Source organism: Corylus avellana, chromosome ca2 (assembly GCF_901000735.1).
Source record: "Corylus avellana chromosome ca2, CavTom2PMs-1.0".
In the NCBI taxonomy this organism is placed as follows: domain Eukaryota; kingdom Viridiplantae; phylum Streptophyta; class Magnoliopsida; order Fagales; family Betulaceae; genus Corylus; species Corylus avellana.
The window spans coordinates 9373777-9392566 of record NC_081542.1 but is presented as its reverse complement, the minus strand read 5'-3'; the positions used below and the strand labels follow the sequence as shown (position 1 = coordinate 9392566).

The 18790-nt window shown below is 33.6% G+C and overlaps 1 protein-coding gene across 1 annotated transcript; it reads right to left on the bottom strand.

The window, feature by feature from the left end:
• Positions 1–13257: 13257 nt before the first annotated feature.
• Positions 13258–16052, bottom strand: LOC132172948 (GDSL esterase/lipase At5g33370-like). The gene is made up of 5 exons (XM_059584512.1): positions 15741–16052; positions 15507–15634; positions 14691–14933; positions 13884–14136; positions 13258–13704 (listed from the first exon to the last, which is right to left on the bottom strand). The coding sequence occupies exons 1-5, from the start codon at positions 15985–15987 to the stop codon at positions 13472–13474; spliced, it is 1104 nt and encodes a 367-aa protein (XP_059440495.1). The 5' UTR covers positions 15988–16052; the 3' UTR covers positions 13258–13471.
• Positions 16053–18790: the final 2738 nt, after the last annotated feature.

Sequence of the window (18790 nt, the reverse complement as noted above, 5' to 3'; positions counted from 1 at the left end):
GTGGATGGAGAAATATTTGGGAAAGATGAGTATTTTTTATAGCTTGTGGATCCTACCAGCACTGAATAAACTGGACCACGATACTAAATTAAAGCACGGGAGTAACAGCTTGGAGTTATTCAATGCCTTAGAACACAGATATGCTTGTGTTTGAGTTTACACAGGTGTAGAAAAGTTGAGTTTCACGTTGAAAAGATAATATTGTCTTCAATGTGGGTGAATAATATAACATAGTTGGATTCAAATCCGTTAAGGTTAAGCTTTTGAATTGTGTTGTGTTCTAGCATATTATGTTATGTATGCACTCACTAAAAGACTCGTCAAAATATCAATTTACTTAACAGATAGTATCATAAGCAATGATGGAGTAAGGTATTGTAGAATGGTATATGCACGGACAAAGATCCTTGGAGTAGAGGCACAAATTAAGGTGCAAGGTGCCCATATGATTATTTGCAGTGTTATTTTTAACTTTAAATTTGAACAATCAACCCCCTAATATAGGATAAATTTTCAGTGACTATAATAAAGAATGATCAAGGAGAAAATAATAATAATAATAATAAATCATAAGTCTGAACTTTGTCTTTGTCATTCATCTCTATTTTAATTGAAAAATTTACATGTTGAGCATTACTTGTTAAGAGAGAGCTTGATTCCACACATGAAAAGAAATGTTATAATATAATTTAATGGCATGTTTGGGATTGCGTTTAAAGGATCTAAAAGTGCTTTTAACACTCAAAAAGCCCGTTTGAAGAAAAAATTACTCGTTTGGTAAAAAAAATTAAAAGCACTTTTAAAGGTCCAAAAAACCTAAAAATGACCAAAAAACACTTTTGGCAAAAGCTTAAAAATGAAGCTTTCAAAAGCTCTTTTTGATTTAAAAGCTATATTTCTCAAACGCAATCCCAAACAGGCTCTAAGTCAACTATTTTCTATCAACTTAAACTTTTAAAATAATTAGTGGTATAATAACACTCCACTTAATTAACCAAAAAATTATAATAATAAAATGTCAAACAAAGTCTACCAATTTCTATCATTTCAATAGTTATTTGTAAGATTCTGCCTCCCATCTAGGATTTGATCATATGTTGATGTCAGCATAAACCATATTCTGATCACACGCTGATGACCAAAGCTAAAAATCTAGATGGTGGCACATGTTCATCGCTTGATGATTCAATGATGTTGAAAGCCTAGGATAATTTGGAGTTTTAGTGTTGTTTTGCTTTCTTATGAGGACAAAAATATTTATGAATCAAGAAACACAGCACCACAAAAATGTTTTGTCTAATACTCACAAACATGTCTATAACCGGGCTTGAGTATTATAAATGGGCAGTACACTATATACAAACCCAATTTCCACTGATCACTAGCATAAGCTATTTCAGATTATTAGGCTCTGCTAGGCAATGTGATTTTAAGCGGTGAGGTTGACTGATACTTTGCGAGAGCCTTTTAGTGAGCTCATAATATAGCACGTTGAGATATTACTCATGAACTCAAAAGCTTAATTTATAAGTTTTGGCCATACTATGCTATTAATCACTCACACTTAGGACATCTTTTTGACATGGGACTCGCACATTTTTACATTGACTCGTGTTTCCCTCAAATGGAATCTTTTTTATCAATCTTATAGGCCATCTCTAAGATCATCAGTAGGCTATGTGGGTTTGCCAGTACCACACACCTTTGTTCTTATTGCAAGTACTCTTGTTAACTAATTTTGTTTTGGGCAGGTGGGTCTTTTACTTTCTTACATTTGCTACTCAAATTGCTAACAATCTAAACAACAAATTAGTTAATATCAGAATCTAATCTAACTACCTTACAATTTAATAAATTGCAGGAATTTTAGAGGCATTTGGTTTTCTAGGGACTAAATTTTGTGGCTTAGGATGAACTCTTCATTTGTATGTCGTGGGGTCACCACACACACGAAACTCCCAATCCTCTGGCATGAAATAGAAAGCCCATGCCATATGTCAACTTTTAGGTTTGCCATCAATTAAGGCCACTTGTGTACGTGTCATGTGTTGTACATAAATGGGGTAGGGTTCGATTGAGCTACACCCAAAAGACTACTTCCACCGAACACATCCAATTCAACTTCTTTTTTTTTTTTTTTTAAATAATACTATGAGAGATTAAATTCACAATAATTATCTGTTCGAATTACTAGAAATTTGAGCAAATAATATAATACTTATTTGTAGAGTTGGTGGCGGAACAATTCAAAATTTATTTAGGTAATTGAGTTTCATATAGAATCTATAACTAACAATATTTGTCTAAGTTATTAGAAATTATGACAGATAATTATTTTGAATAATCCTTATGCTACTATTAAAAGGTGATGAAGGGGAAAAATGATTGTGGCATGACCAATAACAGACCTTAATTAATGCCAATTAGGTAGCATCTTTGCTTATTTGTACCTATGGTCAGAAGAAAAATACCCACAATACATAATTGGGCTAATATTTACTTTCTTTCTTTTTTTTTTCTTTTTTTTCTTTTTTTTGTGGAGTTGGATCTGGTTAATTTCGGTCCTGAGAAAGAATATCAGTACGGATTTTAATGGAAAATAGAAGGCTCCTTTAATTCATTCCAGAAAAGTTGAAATATTTTTATTTTGTATTTATAGTATATATATATATATATATATATATATATATATTAACATCTTCGCACAATAAAACGTAAAAGAGGATTCGAACTAATGACTTTAGCTTTATGAAGCATAATTGTTAATCGATTGAATTATCCCTAAGAATATATATATATATATATATAGCCTGAAAAATTAAGTTCCACAATATATATATTTAATGAAGAAAAAGAAACAAGGAACCAGAGTTGGCAGACGGTGCCATGCCCACCTGTTTACTAAATGCTTATGTGGGGGCATATATACATATGTGTTTGCCGAACTTATGTGGGGGCATATTTACATAAGCATTTACTAAACAGGTGGGCATGCCACCGTCTGCCAACTCTGGTTCCTTGTTTCTTTTTCTTCATTAAATATATATATTGTGGAACTTAATTTTTCAGGCTCTTAAATTCGCTAAAGTGCTTTGCAATGAATGTTACAACCCTATCATCACGTCATCAGACTCATCACAGAAAGTACAAAGGGCTTTTTTTTTTTTGGTGGGTTGGCAAAAAAAAAAAGAAAGAAAAAAATGCTCACAAGAGGCTTGTGTTGGGTGAAATGGTGCCAAGTTAGACAATACATAAAGAAATGTTGAAAATAATTTTGGTTGGTGCAAAAAAATTTTGTTGAAATGAAATAATACAAATTTAAAAATTAACAATAAAATATATAAATTATAAAAAACGCAAAGTGGAGTATAAAAATATCTCACAATACTATAGGAGCGTTATCCTTAAAAGTTGATTTGTGCCTCTTGAAATGTATAACTTGGTGTGATCTCTTGATACGTAACCTATCAGGATTACACTATAACATACATCTACTTTTGCCAAGGAGACGCTTTTAATAACAAAGTCTAATAAAATAACAATTTTGTCAAAATAGCCGAGAGACTTCATAATACAATTTTGTAGAAAACCTAATGACATAGAATATAGGCATATAGCTTTATAGCTGGAAACAAAATATGTTTGACAATACTGTACGATACTGAAAACAAAAGAAATATATCTTCTGTATGTAAGGCATATTTTCACTGCATGGGATTGAAGAAGTTTTTTTCTTTTTTTCTTTTATATAAGTAAGTGCTGACTTTTTCAAAGAAACTATAATGACCAAAAGGTCATAATGCATGAAGATAAAATCATAAAATTTGATAATGATCATACGGTAAAAACGTAATGCTCATGACCAATTGTTAAAGACCAAGTAGAAAACAAGAAATTCAATGCACTGTCTTAAAAGTCAAAGAAAAATTAATGAATTGAAAAAATGTTTGTAACACACAATCATACTACTTTCCCACATGGTACTTTAAATTTTTCTTTAGGTAAAAATAATTGTGTGTGTTTTGTGTTTTGAGTTAATATTTTTGTTTTAAAAATAAAACCATAACAAACAAAACCTTTTTTTTTTCTATTAAATAAAGCCAAAGCCATTGCTAAATGCGAATCGTTTTAATTAATAACCTCCTTTTTATTGGTAGGGGTGGCTTTCAACAATTAAAAATTGTGTCGCTGCTAAAAGTCAATTTTGTTGTTGAAGCAATGATTGAGTTTTCCTCCTCGTTAACAACAAGTATCAATCTATGCTGATAACGTGTGATTTAATATCTGATTACATTTGTGTTGACATGTGATTGATATTCTTTTTCATATATTATTATTGATGGGTGTTTGACGTTAACAAAATCATTAAAATTGATATAAATAATTTATTGTTCATAGATTTATAGATTTCCTCCCGCATTTAATTGTAATTAATATAATTGATTGATTGTTTTCGGTGGATAGTGATTGAGATTGCAGGTCCATTACAAATCTAAATAGATTTTAGTTGAACGTTTTAGTCTGAGTACGACGAGGCTTGCTTTGTCTCTTGGTTTTTAAATTAGCAATAAATATTATTTATTTTAGGACCAAGCTAAGCACGTACCTATCTTATATATCTATCAACGTCCTGTTTTTTTTTTCTAGAACTAGGGACTCTTCTTAATTATCCTTCATTGAGTTCTATAATTACTTTTTTATTATTTATTATTTTTTATTTTTTATTTTTTTATCTTCACTTACTTTCAAATTGTAAAGAGTTTTATACAATCACAACAAATTATTAAAATTTGTAATGTTTGTATTTTATGTTTCAGTCTTTTTTAATTTATTTCTTAACATTAGGGTTTTGCGATAAATTAAACGGGTAATAAGTAAAAGATAAATGTTACGATTCTTCTTCGCGTTCTCCTAATCCTACATAAATATTATTTTCTAAAAAAAACAGAAAAAAAACTTATCTCACCAGTTCCTTAAAAAAAAAAGCAAAATATATTTTTCACGTACGACCAGTAGAACACCTAAAGAAATGGTAGAATTTCTTTAGGTAAAATATCTATTGCTTGTGTATAATTTATGAAAATACAAATTTACTCTTAACAAATTATTAAAAAAATAATAATAACTAAAGGACATGGCCATGCGGGTGATCATGACAAACAACCTCAACTAACCCATGCGCTGGCAATGGATCATTAAATGTTTTGTTTAGTTTTATATATATATATAACTAAACTAAACATTTAATGTATATATAGCCGATCACGTAGTGTTTAAGACATTTTGGTATTCAATGAATAAGAACGTGGGCCATCAAGTGTCTTTTTATTATGGGAAAAAAAAAAAAAATCTAGGCATGACCAATCATCTGCTTTTTTGTTTATATGCAGCAAAGTCTTTCACAAATTAAATGTGTTAGTTCTTGTGTTGGCTTAATTCAGTTCCAAAATGTAGATGTTACTGTTCACGGCTCAAACACTGATATAGAATGCTCAGAATCCAATCTCCACCGTTCATAATGTAGATTCATGTGTTATGAACGTCCCTGCAAAATTTCAGCTCAATCGGACCACAAACGCCCATCGATCGGAGCTGTTGATGAAGACTGGACAGGCCGGGTCCGGACCGCAATTCCCCGGGTCCGGACCTCATTTCCAGAAACTAAAATCTTGCTCCGCGAAGCCGTGTCCGGACCGCCCATTAACATGTCCGGACACCCCGTAAGTTTTAGGCCCAAAAACATGATTTTAAGTGGGTTAGGTCTAGGGTTTTGTCGGGGGTATATATACATCATTATAGAAGAGAGAAGCACAAATTTTCACCCCCAGAGACTTCGTGTGAGGCTGTGCTTGAGTGATTATTTTGTTGTGAGCCAAATTGATTCCTCTTAGAGGATTTTTGTTAGTATTGATTGTGTGCTTAATTGAAGTCTATCGGAAGGGTCCGATAAAGGAGAATCACGTTGAAGAAGATTGTGAGCGAGGAAACAAGTTGGAGGCTTGTCGATCTTACAGAGTCAAGGTCTTGCAAAGGGTTGTAAGTGTTCCTAGTGTCTGTAATCTCTGGATTATCTTTTGATAGTGATTTCCTGGGTTTGGCTGCCCCGGAGAGGTTTTACTTTTAGAACGTTTTCTAAAAGGTTTCATCTTCGTCACCAAAATCTTTGTGTGTGATTATTCATATTTTGGTGAATGTTTGTTTTGATATATATCTGTTAATTCCGCATAAAATTGTGATATTTATCTATTTAGAATTTTTCAAAATGCAATGAACAAAAATAGAGATGGGAAGATGCCTATCCAACCTTTCGGTTTAGTCATGATTCTGTGACCAACATGCTTAATTATACGACAACGAAAGTCTGATAGAACACCCTTAATTTTTTCCTGGTTTGGTTTAGCAATTAATTGAATTATTTTGATCATGAGGCTAGCTACCACAGCCATTATTGCACAAAATAGATTGGTATATTCACTAAGAAAAAAAAAAAATTGTTAGATGGCCTGGCATAGGCTGTAATATTGTGCAAAAGACTATAATTATCGTAAATAAAATAAGACAATCACACATAAATAATACTAAGATTTAAGTGGTTCCTTCAATGTGAGGTACGTTTACTGAGGAAGACAATTACAAAGAAAGACAGCGTTTTCCTCCAAACTGGGTTGGAGAAATTTCCTCAAACATAATCTATAGTAATGACATGTGTCTCTTAACATGTGAAAAACACATAATTTTTTAATAGTATGGACAAATTTGAAATAAATTTTATTAAAAAACATGTTCATCTCACGTGTTATTAAAAAATTATGTGTTTTTCACATGTTAAGAGACATGTCATTATTATTATAGATTAGGATGGAGGAAATTTACCAAACTCAGTTTATAGGAAAACTATGTCCTTACAAAGAAATTCACTATCAAGATGAAGTACAAAAAATAGTTTAGAGAAAATCACCGAGAGCCCAAAACCTCAATACACAAAAATCTCATTATCACACAATAAAGATTAATTCCAAAAGAGAATATAAAATACATGAAAACAAACTTCTTATTTTGTTGGGACAAGATGGCAGTTGATTTCAGCACTACAAACTCATAAAAACATGAGCTGTTGGGCGCCTTGATCGAAGGCTTTTTCTGATGCTTCAACAATTGACACAATGCTCCTTTAATAATGCTTGGTAGTCGGCTAATGCAACAAGTCGGTGGACACTTCAAATACAACTCAAACTTTAAAAAAAGTTTCCCAAACCATGTAGGACAAGGAAGCAAACCTTTCCTTCATAGAGAAGGACAAATATTGTGGTCCCACCAACTTGAATGGGTGAAAAAGTCATCCCACGTTAACAATCTCAACCTTAATTTGAAACCCGTCAAATCTAAACGAATCTCCTTCGGATGTTTCTGCCAAAATTCCTAAGGCCAATCACAATCCACAAGTGTCACTCAAGTCCAAGCATTTCTTGAACTTGAGTATAGGACCTAATTTAGACTAAACACCATGCTTATCTACTAGTCCCCTTGGCCATATAACTATCTTTGTTGGTTGTTTCTTCCTATAAACCCATCTACATTGTTTTGCCTTCTTTCTCTTGGACAATTCTACTGATTCTCAAGCTTTACTTTATTGTAGTGATTCCACCTCTTTCGATATACCATTCTAAACACACAATGAGTTTCCACCACCAACTGTCAGAGCAAAGGAAATCATGTCCTCAAATCCATGCATCTCTAATATTTTTTGATCATGTTTCTCTTTGCCTTTTGCTAAAGAATAAGGCTCTTCTCGGTGTTGTGAGTCTCTTAAAAATTCTTCACCATCACATTCGTTCGTGAGTGAATGTTGGTCATCAAGCTCCACCTCATGACATGTTTCTCTTTCTGGCTATCAGTCGATGTTTCATCTTCACCATTTCTTAGCATATAAGCATCATCAAACACCATGTCTTTACTAACAATATTTTTATTTGAGAGTAGAGCCCATAGCCTATAACCTATAGCCTTTAACACCATAATCCAAACCAAGAAAAATACAATTTTTTGACTTTGAATCTAATTTCGATTGCTCTCCACTTTGCACGTGAATGTATGTTAGACAACTAAATATTCTCAATATAGAATAACAATTGGTTTACTTGACCATACTTCCTCTGAAACCTTGAAATCAATTGCTATTGATGGAGATTGGTTTGTGACGAAACATGCATAATTAATTGTCTCAGCTCAAAAATTCTTTGACAATACTACATTCAACCTCATGCATCTTGCTTTTTCCAACACTATTATGTTCATCTTTTCGGCAACTCCATTTTGTTGTGTAGTCCCTTTAACCGTGAAGTGATGAGTAATGCCTTTCGTTTTTCAGAATTCCAAGAATGCAATGTCTCTGTACTCTAATCCATTGTTGGATCTTAAATACTTCACTTTTATTTCATTCTGATTTTCCACAGTGTCTTCCATTACTAGAAGATGGTGAAACCTTTGACTTGTGCCTTATAAGATAAACCTAGACATTTCTTGAAAAATCATTAATAAAACTGAAAAAATAATACGCACCTCTGATCGAAGATACCGCCACTAGTCCCCAAACACTTGAGTGAACATTGTCGAGAACGCCTTTATTTCTATGAGATGCTACGTTAAACCTGACTCTTCGTTGCTTTCCATACACACAGAACTTGTAGAGACTCAATTTGCATTACTTCTCACATTTCAACAAATTTCGCTTATGAAGCTCAAACATAAACAATGGGCTTAAAGCACACTTTGAGAAGACCTAGAAGATATGGTAAGCTTAACCAATCATAATAGATGACCTATATGATGTGGTTAAGTTTAATCAAATCAAGGAAATGATTAAATCAAAATTTTTCTAATTGGAATTAAAATCGGATTGGATTAAATTTTGGATTCTGCACACGTCTCAGTATTTTGAACATAACTTTCCACTCAAGTATCGGATTGAGGTGAAACCAGCGGCATTGGAAAGTTAACACAAAATACTAAGACATGTGCAGAATCCAAAATTTAATCCAATCCAATTTTAACTCTAATTATAGAAATTCCTATTTAATCATATCCTTGATTTGATTAAACTTAACTATATCATATAGGTCATCTATTATGATTGCTTAAGCTTAACCACATCTTCTGGGTCTTCTCAAAGTGTGCTTTAAACCCAAAATCAATGAAATTTCTTGCATCTTTTTTAAAACCTGAAAACAATAAAACAACGCAAAATTAAACAAATAAAAATGCTAAGGAATTAATATATGCAAGTTAAGGGGTTTGAATGTGGAACATTCGGCGCTTATCAACTACACTCCTCCAAATGGCCCAAATGGCTAAGCCACATATGCCACAAAACTATATTATCACTATTTGGTTTTGCTAAAGTGGATGTTGCAGCTCCACATGTAACTGTGTTCCCGAGTAGCTTATACAAATTATAAATTTTCTTAGCCTTCATTATCACCATAATACCGTTAATTATTTTTATAACTTCATCTTTGGCTGAATAACCATAGCCCAAAGAATCTAATGTGTTTAACGAAATCAAATTTTTCTTAAGGTTTGGAACATATCTAACATTAATGAATATCCTTACAATCTCATCAAACATTCAGACCTTTACGGTACCTAGTCCTATGGCCTTACTCATTGCATCATTACCCATTAGTATTGTACCCGTACTACATGATTTAAATGTGATGAACTACTGCCTATTCGGACATATATGATATGAACAAGTAGAATCCAAAACCCAAGAGTCTGTAAGAGAATATGTACCTAGGGCAATTGAAAGAACATTTGCGCTAACCCTATGTCATTGAACTCGTCATTAGCCATACTGACTGAATCTACAAAACCTTTATGATTTCTTTTATTTTTCAGTTCTTGTTTCACCAGCTTGTGAAATCTTTTGTAGTGCCCTTTCTTGTGACAATAATAGCACTACATCTTTTGCATTTGACCAAGATTCTTCACCATGTGACAATCGTGACTTAGATCTATACTGCTTACTTTTGTCATTCTTCTCCTTAAATTTACCTCTTCCACGCTTTGGTTCAAACCATTCCATAAGCCTATCAACTTGGTCATTGATAGGTTCCCTTTCCGTCTTGTGTGACAAGAGAGATCCATTCACCTCTTCAAACATCAGAGTCTCAGTCCCACACAACAATGTCGTAACTAGATGATTATAAGAAAGAGGAAGCGATGACAACAAAAGTGTCGCTTTATCTTCTTCTTGAATCTTCACACCAAAATTCAACAATTGTTTATTCAACATGTTTAACTTATTGAAGTCCTCCAACAAATCTGTATTTTCCTCCATCTGTAATCATATAGCTGCTTCTTCACATACAAATTATTTGTCAAATTCTTCAACATATACAAACGGTCTAATTTCTAACAAATTTGCTCTGCTTTTTCATCAATAATTACATTGTGAATGACTTCATCTTACAAATTAAGATATATCGCATTGGCAGCCTTTGCAACCATCTATTCCCAGTCATCACTAGCCATCTTTTTGCATTTCTTCACCTTTCCCAAATCACGCCATGTAGACTCCTTGCTAAATCAAAAGATCCCTCATCCTCCTCTGCCAAAGAGAGAAAATGTTTTTTTTTTTTCCCATTGAACTTCTCAACTTCATACTTGGTACTCGCCATATTTACCGTCAATTTGAATCCCGAACCTTGAATCTGATACCACTTGTGCAAAAAGACCACAATTACAATAAATAAGGAAAGACAATTACACACAAATAACACCAAGATTTAAGTGGTTTATCAATGTGAAGTATGTCTACTAGCAGAGGCAATCACAAAGAAATTCACTATCAAGATGGAGTACAAAAAAATATCAGAGAGAAAATTACTTAGAACCTAAAGCCTTAATACACTCAAATCTCACTATCACACAATAAAGATTATTTGCAAAAGAGAATACAAAAGATAAGAATACAACTTTTTCTTTTGTTAGGATAAGATGGCGGTTAGTCTATATTTTTTTCTCTCAAACTGTGATCCTCTCTCTCTCTCTCTTTTTTCTTTCTCAAAAAACCAAGAAGAAAAGACCCACGCTTTTCTCTTTCCAAAGCACTACAAACACATAGAATCACAAGTTGTGTGGCGCCTTGATCTAGGGCTTTTTTTGATGCTTCAGCAATTGACACAATGCTCCTTTAATGATGCTTGGTAGTCGGCTAACACAACAAGTCGATGGACACTTCAAATACAACTCAAACTTGAAAAAAAGTCTCCCAAACCAAGTAGGACAAGGAAACAAACCTTTCCTTCGTAGAGAAGGACAGATACTGTGGCTCCACCAACTTGAATGGGTGAAAAAGTCACCCCACGTTAATAAGGTGAGACTTGCTTGACCATCATGTAGTCATCATCTACATTATATGGAAGGATAGCAATTTGTGTTTGCGTGTCCGGTTGATGTTGTGTTTAAGTATGAGTATAGGATTGTATCACTGAACTCTATTAATCTAACCTATTTAATTAAATAGGGTCAAATCCTTTAGCTCTAACCCACTAATTTCGTGTAAGGTTTGTAACTCATGTTCAAAATTACCAGTCTTAAATAATGCGTGTTGAGTTCAGATCATGTCAATGCATAATGTATAAGATTATATAGGTCAACTCTAACTTAATTCGTTTAATTAAACATGTCAAAATCCTCAACCTTGATCTACCAATTTAGTGTTGAGTTCATGTCAAATTCGCGAATCATGTCAAAAATTGTCAATCTCATCATCTATTCGGCATGCACATTACGAGCAAACAAAAGGCACACACTAACAAAACAAGTAGTTCTTCTATTTTTTTCCTTATTCCTTATTCCAAAACATTATGATATGGACAGAAAATCGAGTCAATTCATGGAAAATGGTTGCCCCTCCCCCTTCATGGAAAGTAACTTGTGCTCTGATACCAACTGGTGCAACGTGACATCGTGGGTTGCAAAGATAAACAACAAGAAGAATGGATAAATATTAATTAGACTTTGAGTCTATCCAAGATTTAAGAAATCTTCTCAAAACGCTAGATTTTTTCTATGTTTTGAGAAAATATTGAAGAAACTCAACTCTGGGGCTTTTTATTGATAAAAACTGAATAATAATCAAAAGCTATTTTCTTAGGGTTATAATTAAGCATGTGTTTATAGCCCCCAAAGTCCTAACCCTAGTAGTAAATAGAGAATAAGTCGGTTTTAGACTTCTACGCTGGCTGTCCGGACGAAACATACTTCCGTTCAAACGGTCACTAAACTAAAGTACATAAAAACTGAAATATAACATAAGTGTCCAGACGCCTTACAGACGAGACTTCAAACGAAGCTCTCTGAAATTTTGCGTGACTAATATTGTCCGAACGGCTGCAGACACAATGCTCCTTTAATAATACTTGATTGTCAGCTAACGCAACAAGTTGGTCGACACTTCAAATACAACTCAAACTTGGAAAAAAGTGTCCCAAACCAAGTAGGACAAGGAAACAAACATTTCCTTCGTACATATATTGTGGCCCCACCAAATTGAATGGGTGAAAAAGTCACCCCACGTTACCAGGCTGAGACTTGCATGACCATCATGTGGTTGCATCCGCATTATAAGGAAGGGTAGCAATTTGTGTTTGTGTGTCTAATTCAGGTTGTGTTAAAGTACGCGTATAAAATTATATCACTCAACTCTAATCCAACTTATTTAATTAAATAGTTCAGATCTTTTAAGGAAGAGTAGCAATTTGTGTTTGTGTGTCTAATTCAAGTTATGTTGAAGTATGCATATAAAATTATATCAGTCAACTCTAATCCAACCTATTTAATTAAATAGGCCAGATCTTTTAATGAATAGTAGCAATTTGTGTTTGTGTGTCTAATTCAGGTTGTGTTGAAGTATGTGTATAAAATTATATCAGTCAACTCTAATCCAACTTATTTAATTAAATAGGTCACATCATTCAACTCTAATCCGCTAATTTCGTGTTAGGTTTATGACTCATGTTCAAAATTGCTAGTCTTAAATGACGCGTGTTGAGTTCAGATCGTGTCGATGCATATGTATAAAATTATATTGGTCAACTCTAACCTGATTCGTTTAATTAAACGGGTCAAAACCCTCAACCCTGATCCACCAATTTAGTGTTGAGTTCATGTCAAATTCGTGAATTGTGTCAAAAATTGTTTGTTTGATCATCTATTCGGCATGCACATTACGAGCAAACAAAAGGCACATAGTGACAAAACAAGTCGTTCTTTTTTTTCTTATTCCTTATTCCGGACAGAAAATCGGGTCAATTCTGACATATCATCAACCAATACATTATAACTTAAGCAACATCAAGCTGAATTCTTTACTACATTCCAACACAAGCCAACATGAATCGCAAATTAAACATAAATTACACTTAATAAATAATGCAAGGTTTTCCAAGACAGCACATGCAATAAATTAATTCCTGGAGTCCAATGCCATGATGGTGCTGAGATTCATGGGGTGCATGTAAGAGGAAGTGCCACTCAGGATCTGCTGAACAATTAGTGCGTTTGCCTTCTCAGATGGATGGAATGCATCCCAAAATGCATAAAGGTCTCTGTCTGGGCATAAGTTGGATAGTGGTGTGCAAAGTCCAAGACCATTATAGAGTCCTTGCCCACAACATGCTACCTTCGATGTAACAAATCCTGTAAAAAAAAAAAAATTTAAAAAAAAATTTAAAAAACAATTTGAAAAACATTAAACATGCATGTAAAAAAATTGAAAATATAAAATTGCGTATTTTTTATTTTTTTTAAATGTCTCATTTGACACGTGATGGTAGAACGGAAGGCCCAGATGAAAAGACATATATTTGTATGTATACCATATGCTTGAGGATTATCGATGAAATCATTGTGCATTTGCTGTGTATTAACACCAATAAAAACATCGGCGCCAATCCTGCTGTTGAGCCTGCCTAGCATCTGAACGAGCTGTGGGTTGAACAAGGCCGCAGCTCTTTGCAGCTCTGCTGCGCATTGCCCACTTGGGCTTCTCATCGCCAATTCTGCTGGAACGCAGCCCAGTGGTCCTGTCCCTGTCACAAGCACCCTACGTGCTCCGAGATCATATAGCCTCTGCAATCACATTAATTTCGGCTATTAAGAAGTGAGAGAAAGAGAAAGAGAAAGAACAAAAAAAAACAAAACCCCATTAACTCACATGGCACGTGTAGTTCATAAACTATGGATCACAAATCAAATTTAATGAAAAAGGTTTTTTTTTTTAAATTGTTTTATGACATGATATTTTTTCGTTGATGAGTAATATCTAATTATTTATATTATAGGAATATTTTTGTTTTTTCACTTTTTAAGGAGAAAAAAATATTATCCAATATAATTAATTGAATATTATCAAATTCAAATGAAATAGAGAGGATCACTCCTTAAACTCATACAGGATGCTGCTCAACACGAACCGGGTTGAACTCGGTTTTGCAGTGAGCGTAGTCCTAAAGAACTGTTTACACGCAATAATGCGGTCAAAGTCCAAAGTTTTCACCAGTTAAAGAAACCCATGAAAGTGAAAGGGCATTGCTCAATGCAAGTGCATTAATGTCCATTTTGAAGTAGGCATGTGGTGGTAAGAATATAAATGTGTGGATGTAAAAGGAGAAAGGGTAGGTCACCTGCAGAAGTTTTTCGTACTCGGAAATGAGATACTTGACATAATCTGGAAGAGAGTACTGGCGAGATCTGGCAGAGAAAGGTACTAAGAAGTAGTTGTTCACAAAGTCGTTACCACCAACAGTGATGAGGACAAGGGCCTGATCAACCAGTTGCCTTGCTCCCTCTTCTCCAATAAGTCCAGCCACTCTTTGCTGGTACTCTTGAAAGTATTCCAGTTGTCTGAACATTCTTATTATGTTTATCTGCAAACCCAAACATATTAATTCAACCCATCACCAAACATATTAATTCAACCCATCACCCATGCATGTATGTATCATGTATGCTCCAATATATAGCACCCACATTAGGTATTTTTTTTTTTTTTTTTTTTTTTTTTTTTTTTTTTTATAAATCCTCTAGTCATTTAACTTAACTAGCCTCTAGTCATTTGGCCAAGGATTTAACTTCAAAAAAAAAAAAAAAAAAAACACCAAACGTTTCACTCTCACACTTCCAAGTGCGTACTTAAAAATCATTATTGGATCCTAGATGAATTATTATTGAATTTTGGATCCAATACTGATTTTCACTATTACGTCAAAGAGTGTGCAGTGCACTTGAAACTTTGACAATGAGAGTGTGCAGCATTTTTCAAAAAAGAATATTTTAAATAATAGTTAAAATGCTTAGAGAGATGTAGGTGCTTTGAAAATGTGAGTAACTAAAATAAGAAAATATGTTCTTTTTATACTAAATATTTGCTGAGCGGGACGTGAATTAATGCTTCATTTTCCTAATTTCCTCCATCTTGTTGGTGAGAAGTTGGGACTTACGAACTGAATTCCAGTGTCATTAAGAATTCCAATGCCAGCAGAAGCAAAGTTGGCACCAACAAGAAGTCTTTCTCCATTGAGCTCTGGGCTCAAGTATGGCAACGTGGGTTCTGAGCCAATTCGCTCACCTAAATTTAAATTTTCGCGTCGATCAATCTCACAACATACACAAAATAATCAACAGAAAGAACAATATATATTCAAATTTGAGCATGAAAAAGAGATAAACCCAACTGATAAAATCAGGAATATTTCGGCCATTAGAGAATCGGCCAGTGGGGTGATGAGTTGGGTAATCAATGCCGTAGGGAGGGGAGTCGGCTCGGGCAGTGGTTACCAAGTAGTTGTTGTTGCCATTATCAACCAATGAATCTCCAAAGACGAAGAAAGCCCGAGCAGCATCAGCTTGAGTGCTGAAAGCTGCCAATGCCATGGCCATGATGAAGGCCATCCAAGAACAAAGAAGCAGCATTCTAGCCATGGATTTGGAAGCAAGAAATGAAAGGGTAGAGGTAGCTCTATCTTATGTGTTTCACTAACACCTTTGGTTGTGTGCAGAGATGCAACGATAGGGGAAGCCTTATATATAGTTAGGCTTGTTGGCCTCTGCAGCAAAAGAAGGCCCACTACTGCAAAAGCAAGCTAGTACAGGTAGTTGTGCATAGCAATATTGCCATGCATGTGAGGTCATGCCCTGACCACCCATGCTGGTATAAAGAATATCTTCTTCTGGGTAATTATGGGGTTGTTTCTACCAAGAATAAAAAAATTTTAAAAAAAATTAAAAAAAGAAAAAGAAAAAGAAAAAGAAAAAGAAAAGAATAAGAAGAAGAAGAAGAAGTTTGTTTAATGCAAGCCTTGTAACATTATTTTTTACTCCATTTTTAGAGCACCCCAATGACCATTTCTAATGAATCATGATTAGAGGTGCAGCATGTAGACCTGGAAAAAAGGTCTAACCATATCTGTCTGTGTTATAATTTTAAAATGAACTGGTTAATTTGAAACTTCAATAAAATCATCTATAAAACTTCAGTTTCACCTATTAAGGGTATGTTAGCATGTGTGTTTGAGAAGCTTAAAAGTGCGTTTAATATTCAAAAAGTCTATTTGAAAAAAAAATAATAATAATAATAAGTACATGTTTAGTAAAAAGAATTAGAAGTGCTTTTAAGAGTCCAAAAGGCCTAAAAATGACTAAAACGCATATTTGACAAAAGCTTAAAAATAAAATTTTTGTCAAAAAACGCTTTTTAATTTAAAAGCTCTATTTTTCAAGCACAATCTCAAACATGATCTAAGTACATAACGTGAGACTTAGCAGTGGGTTTAAATTTCATAGCAGTCAACATGTTGTATTCATAAAAAAAAAAAAAAATTAAATTAAATAATAATTAAATTAAATTAAATTAAATTAAAAATAAATTAAAAATAAAAAGTGAGATTTAGCACCTATAAGTTCCACGTGGACTACTCATTCCTTCCCAATGTAAAACTGGGTGCTACAAGGGCTATATACTTAAGAGCTTAACAAGAAGATGATTTGTGGGACTGAGAATTAGTATATTGGTGGGGGTGATGGCCAATAGAGATGCCTGGGCTAAGTAGAGCTAACAATATTGGTCCTGATGGCACCATGGCTTCGTCAATGTAGAGAACTTTTCTTGGATTATGTTTAGCAATCGATGACATTAAGGCGCGCGCAGGTGGACCCAATTGATCTGCTTATTACAACTTGGTTCTGAGGATCAAGGCTGGACGAGGTGTATTGTGTCCTACCTAATATTTAACCTCATTAATTATGCTCATTTCGCAGGTTTATTACATATTTATGTGCAATCCCGGCCCTTTCATGGATATATGCTTGTAACTTGTAAAGAAAATAGACTTGAATTGGTGCTGCTCGAGTTTAAAAACCAAAAACCAAAAACAGAAAAACAAAACATCTGTAATAACCCACCAAGCACCATCTGTAAGTTCATTAATATTTTATATATTAGTGTTGATGTATTAACTTTTCATTATTAGGTATTTATCATAGTTGTCAGCCTGTAATCAAATTTTATGGATTTAATTGTCTTTCCCACCACACTTCCTACCATATTTTGCACATTTTAATGTCGACGTAGGTAGGGCTGGCAATTGGATTCGGGTTGATCCGACAATTTGATAAAAATAAACCTGAACCGACTCGTTTAGCTAAATCGGCCAAACCATTAAACCCAAACACGACTCGCTTAACATGTTTAATAAATGAGTCACAAATTGGTTGACCCATTTGACTCATTTAGACCTGAACACGATCTGTTTAATTTGTTTGACCAAACCCGACATAACCCGTTTGACGCATTTACTTGTTTCAACATATATCTATTTTTTAATATATATATATATAATTTGATAAACGAGTCAAGCAGTCAACCCACAGGTCAAGCGGGTGAACCCGTTTATGGCAAACCTTAACCCTATAATTTCGCGTCGGGTTTACAGGTCATATCAAAAATTGTCATTCCCATTATCAGTGTACCCCCTAAACTATTGAAAGAGTCAATGTGCCTTCCAAACTACTAAAATTTGTCAATACCTCTTAAGGCCAGTAAAAAGACAAAGATGACCTTAAAAAAATTTCAATAAGAGAAAAGATAGCCTTATATATTCGAAAAATTTTAAAAATGGTCACCGTCATTTTTGTAATTTTTTATTTTATTTTTTTTATAGCAAAAAATTAATGGTATTTTGGAAATAATTTTGACAGCATTTAAAAGAAATTCCTAATGGATAAGGGACATTGCAAAAAATTGAGAGTTTGATACCCTAAATTGAGAGTTTTTGAACATTGGGGCATAATTTCAAAACACAAGGAATTTCATGGAGGTTTTGTGAAGTTTCCCATTTTTTTTTAAATTTCTGTTTTAGTTTTAGAATTTTTTTTTTTTTTTTTCAAATATATAAGGCTATTTTTATCTTATTGGAATTTTTTTGAATTATGAGAAGACATTGCAAAAGTGACAAATGTTTAGGGAAGTTGAGTGAAGTTTTTCCCCTCCCCCTCCATTATTTATTTATTTAACGTATTATCATTGATTAAAGAAATACTACTTGTTGAAATACAATAAAATATTAAAAAAAAATTGAAAATTTTGTCGCAATTTCATGAATCAAAAACTATATATTTATGACTTTTATTTTTGTTTAGGCTAGGACTAAAGGACAAGTTAAAGAGCACCTGTGCTTGACCATCAAGGTGCTGATTCAATGACCTCGATCAAGGCAATTTTCATGTA